At 51.8% G+C, this 5,093-nt stretch overlaps 1 protein-coding gene across 1 annotated transcript in view; it reads left to right on the top strand.

Annotated features, from left to right (window-relative positions):
- The window catches only part of NR4A2 (nuclear receptor subfamily 4, group A, member 2), a 6,868-nt gene extending 2,095 nt beyond the window's left edge, over positions 1-4,773 (top strand). The window contains exons 2-7 of the mRNA XM_006880783.1: positions 368-1,233; positions 2,071-2,200; positions 2,572-2,735; positions 3,598-3,800; positions 4,188-4,366; positions 4,517-4,773. Coding sequence (XP_006880845.1) covers positions 368-1,233; positions 2,071-2,200; positions 2,572-2,735; positions 3,598-3,800; positions 4,188-4,366; positions 4,517-4,773 — 1,799 coding nt within the window. The remainder of the gene's footprint in view (positions 1-367; positions 1,234-2,070; positions 2,201-2,571; positions 2,736-3,597; positions 3,801-4,187; positions 4,367-4,516) is intronic.
- Positions 4,774-5,093: the final 320 nt, after the last annotated feature.

The following is a 5,093-nucleotide window of genomic DNA, read 5'->3' as shown; positions in this document are numbered from 1 at the left end:
TCCTGGACCCACCACCTTTGGGACCGACTAACTTTCTCCTTGTGCAGTTTAACTTCAGCGGGATGCTTTGTCGAGCCAGATTGCCTTAGCCGAGTTTAGATAAGAGTGTCGCCGGAGCGGGAAGGTGGGCGGGGGAGGCGTGTGGAACTCTCCGCGAGTGTAGACCTTCTGTAGGTTTCTAGCTCTGGGTCTTTATCTGACAAGCCGCTCCTCGCCCTAGCCCTCGCGCACCCTCCCGCCCTGCGTTCACACCCCTGCGCGCTTTGTGAGTGCCGCGGGCTGCCGGTGTAGCTCCAGGTGTACCCGAGCCGGGGAGGAAGTATTGAGTTGACCAGGCTGAGTGTATATTACCCTGTTTCATTTCCAGCCATGCCTTGTGTTCAGGCGCAGTATGGGTCCTCGCCTCAAGGAGCCAGCCCCGCTTCTCAGAGCTACAGTTACCACTCTTCGGGAGAATACAGCTCCGATTTCTTAACTCCAGAGTTTGTCAAGTTTAGCATGGACCTCACCAACACTGAAATTACTGCCACCACTTCTCTCCCCAGCTTCAGTACCTTTATGGACAACTACAGCACAGGCTACGACGTCAAGCCTCCTTGCTTGTACCAAATGCCCCTGTCCGGACAGCAGTCCTCCATTAAGGTAGAAGACATTCAGATGCACAACTACCAGCAACACAGCCACCTGCCCCCCCAGTCTGAGGAGATGATGCCGCACTCCGGGTCGGTTTACTACAAGCCCTCTTCGCCCCCGACGCCCACCACCCCGGGCTTCCAGGTGCAGCACAGCCCGATGTGGGACGACCCAGGGTCCCTCCACAACTTCCACCAGAACTACGTGGCCACCACACACATGATCGAGCAGAGGAAAACGCCGGTGTCCCGCCTCTCCCTCTTCTCCTTTAAGCAGTCACCCCCGGGCACCCCAGTGTCCAGTTGCCAGATGCGCTTCGACGGGCCCCTGCACGTCCCCATGAACCCGGAGCCAGCGGGCAGCCACCACGTGGTGGACGGGCAGACCTTCGCAGTTCCCAACCCCATCCGCAAGCCCGCGTCCATGGGCTTCCCCGGCTTGCAGATTGGCCATGCGTCGCAGCTGCTCGACACGCAGGTGCCCTCGCCGCCGTCGCGAGGATCCCCTTCCAACGAGGGGCTGTGCGCTGTGTGTGGCGACAACGCGGCCTGCCAGCACTATGGCGTGCGCACCTGCGAGGGCTGCAAAGGCTTTTTTAAGGTGAGCATAGCGTGGAAGATGTAGGCAAGGCCGATCTTCTGATTGTTCAGGACCCTCGGAGGGCGCCTTTGGCCTCGATACCCGCAGCTCGCGCTGGACCACCAAACCTCCAGGGGTCCAGCCCTGGGGGTCTCTGGCACAGCCTAGCCGGCACCCACAGGCTGGAGTGCGGGCTTCCGGGCGCCTGAGGACCCGATGCAGGAAGCCTCCCCATCTGGAGGTCGAATCCTCCCACCCCCACCATGAACATGGCTGACCCAGCAGCCCCCTGCCCGAAGTTGCTAGAATCAGAGTTGGAAGAGGGTCATTTGCATGTGCTAGGAGCTGTCTTCCCCGTTCAGATTGAAATTGGTTAGGACAGAGAACCGTGTCTGAGCTAACCAAGTGGAACAGAATTCCCTATGGTCAAATTAAGTGATCTCTTTATTTCGCCATCCTGATTGAATAATCTTATCATTTTAAATAGAGAAGGTCTCCAAGGAATGTAAATAATATGAATGCCCACGGATTTGTATTTACTGAGCGTCTCCTTCTTCTTCTCTTGGCATATAAAACACAGCAAGGAGCGGCAAGGTTAGCTCAAATGTTAACGCTATCAATTTTCTTCTGTTAAATGCCCTAGGGGAAGAAAAAAGAGGGAAAGAGAGAGAGAGAGAAAAGGGGAGAAAATTTAAAAGGCGTGTATGTATTTGTGTTTATCTGTGTAGAGAAAGCATGGATTCAAGCCGTTCAGAAATTGTCTCAGGATTCCCTGGACTGTTGGATTTGCAATAGAAGAAAAGATTAATTTCGGCTTATCTTGGTTTTTCTCTCTTTCTTTCTTTTTTTTTTTTTCAGCGCACTGTGCAGAAAAATGCAAAATACGTGTGTTTAGCAAATAAAAACTGCCCCGTCGACAAGCGCCGCCGGAATCGCTGCCAGTACTGCCGGTTCCAGAAGTGCCTGGCTGTGGGGATGGTCAAAGAAGGTAGGTCCATCCCCCAGACCGCGCCTTCAGGAAACAAGTGCTGACACCCTAATCCCACTTCTCACTTCCCAGAGCAGGGGCGTCTGGGTCCCTTCCCTGAGTCCAGCTTCCCTGACCCTGCCAGGTCGCTCAGCCTCCCCTTGAGAAAGCCTCCAGGCCTTTCTCGTCTTTGACTGTAGGACCCTCTGGGAGGAAGAAATAAAATAACCCCGAGTGTCTTATGCTTCTCGTCAGTAAAGGCTTTACAAGCTGTGGGACCCAGCGTTGCCCGGCGGGGCGTCCCGCGGCTGCGGCCTTTCCCCATGGAAGCGCCCAGGCAGCAGCTGGGCCCTGCTTCTAGGAGCGGCGCTGACCCATCTATTTCTTTGCAGTGGTTCGCACCGACAGTTTAAAAGGCCGGAGAGGTCGTTTGCCCTCGAAACCGAAGAGTCCCCAGGAGCCCTCTCCCCCCTCGCCCCCGGTGAGTCTGATCAGTGCCCTGGTGAGGGCCCATGTCGACTCCAACCCGGCTATGACCAGCCTGGACTATTCCAGGGTAAGAAGCTGGTGGGGGTAACGTGTGGACAAAAGCGAACGATGGGCAGGTCCCCTCAACCCCAGTCTCTAACACCAGACCCCCGGGGGGGGGCGGTAAAGAAGACCAGCAAGGGTACCCACTTTACAGCCCTGGGCAGCGCTACTGGGGCGAGATACCCGGGTGCTGAGAGTGTGGACTCGACAATAGACAGAGGAAAGGAAAAGGGAGCGGTCTGCTGCAGCCCTCAACCACACCACACACACAAAGGCCCTCACACCAATGCCTCTGATTCCAAGAGCCTGCGACTGTGCAGAATCCAGCCACTTCTACTTTATCCCCAGTCCTCCTTAGAGAGACTTTAATCCTGGATGAGAAACTCATGGCCTGCCTACGGGTTAAGGAAGGGACAGAGGGAGTAGGGAATGGCAGTGGGGTAGGGGAATCAAGTGGTCAGAATCCCTTTACTCCAGCTGTGAGAAATGTGTTGACTTTAATTGGGGAAAGCACGTCGGGCAAACAGAGAAGGAACTGCAATTTTATTAAGATCTGCAAAGGGCGGCTCTGCCTGGGACCCACTCTGGGACTGGCATGAATACTAACGTGTCAATTGTTTTGTGGAGATAAGAGTGAACGCTTCCCAGGGCTGGATGGCACTGTATTTAGTCTGTATGGAAATGGTAATTTACATATTTAAAGCAGCGACCTCATAGCACCATTCCTAATTGAATTAATTGCCCCGGAACATCTAATTTCCTTACTGGTCAGAGAGAGGTTTAATTGTTATAAAAACCTGGCTCCCCTACTAGAAGCGGGGTTAGCAATTTCACGGGTTATATATTTTAGAGAACCTCATTAAGTGCTTTTTAAAATGAAATTCCAGTTCCAGGCGAACCCTGACTATCAGATGAGTGGAGATGACACCCAGCATATCCAGCAATTCTATGATCTCCTGACTGGCTCCATGGAGATCATTAGGGGCTGGGCGGAGAAGATCCCTGGCTTTGCCGACCTACCCAAAGCGGACCAAGACCTGCTTTTTGAATCTGCTTTCCTAGAACTCTTTGTCCTGCGATTAGCTTACAGGTAATAAAGGAGGAGGCAAGGGTAGGGGGCAAAGAAAGGAGGAAGGGAGGAAGCAAGAGCGGAAGTGGAAGACAAAGGACAGGAAAGGAAAGAGGGGGAAGGCTAGAAAAGGGCCAAACTGGCCATCATAACAAAGTGAAAGATGAAAGGAAGAGGCAGGGAAGAAGCCACCTGAAACCTTAGAGGAATGGAATGGAGGTGTGGGATTGGGGGCGTTCTTGATTGTTATAAAATTAAACCCTTTCAAGGTCCACTGGTCTACATTTTATTAACTCTTCGATAATTAGGTGCCTCTTAAATCCCTCATTTATTGCTCTTCAAGTAATTAGTTGTTTAGCTTCTCTCTCTCTCTTTTTCTCCCCCCTCTCTCTTTGGTATTAATTGCAGGTCCAACCCAGTGGAGGGTAAACTCATCTTTTGCAATGGGGTGGTCTTGCACAGGTTGCAATGCGTACGTGGCTTTGGGGAATGGATTGATTCCATTGTTGAATTCTCCTCCAACTTGCAGAATATGAACATCGACATTTCTGCCTTCTCGTGCATTGCTGCCCTGGCTATGGTCACAGGTCAGTACCACAGGTGCAGGGCACTCCTCCTGTAGAACTGCCCAGGGGATTTGTCCCAGCTTTGCCTCACCACTGCTCCTTCATGGTTCTTCCAGCTTATGCTAATGGCCTTCTGCTTTTCTCTTTTGTTTCTGATTGTATTTTATACAGAAAGACACGGGCTCAAGGAACCCAAGAGAGTGGAAGAGTTGCAGAACAAAATTGTAAACTGTCTCAAAGACCATGTGACTTTTAATAATGGGGGGTTGAATCGCCCCAACTATTTATCCAAACTGTTGGGGAAGCTCCCAGAACTCCGCACCCTTTGCACACAGGGGCTACAACGCATTTTCTACCTGAAACTGGAAGACTTGGTACCACCACCAGCAATAATTGACAAACTTTTTCTGGACACTCTACCTTTCTAAGACCTCCTCCCATGTACTGCAAATGAACTGGAAAGAAATCTAAACTGTCCAGAGGGGAAGAGTCACCTGGGCAAAGATAGTACCCTGAACTGCCTTGGCTCTAGCTGCCCTCACCCCTTCTGCAACCTTCCCAACCCTAGCCTGTTGATCCCTAAAGATAAACAAAAACAAAAAACTGTTGCTGTTTCCTAACCTGCAGGCAGAACCTGAAAGGGCATTTTGGCTCCGGGGCATCCTGGATTTAGAACAAGGACTACATACAGTACAGTGGTATAAACTTTTTATTATCAGTTTAAAAATTAGTTTATTGTTCCGAAGAC

This window comes from Elephantulus edwardii, unplaced genomic scaffold, assembly GCF_000299155.1.
Source record: "Elephantulus edwardii isolate Elephantulus edwardi_28Jun2011 unplaced genomic scaffold, EleEdw1.0 scaffold00010, whole genome shotgun sequence".
Classification (NCBI taxonomy): Eukaryota; Metazoa; Chordata; class Mammalia; order Macroscelidea; family Macroscelididae; genus Elephantulus; species Elephantulus edwardii.
The sequence above is the reverse complement of the archived record's forward strand: the minus strand, read 5'-3'. Positions and strand labels throughout refer to the sequence as shown.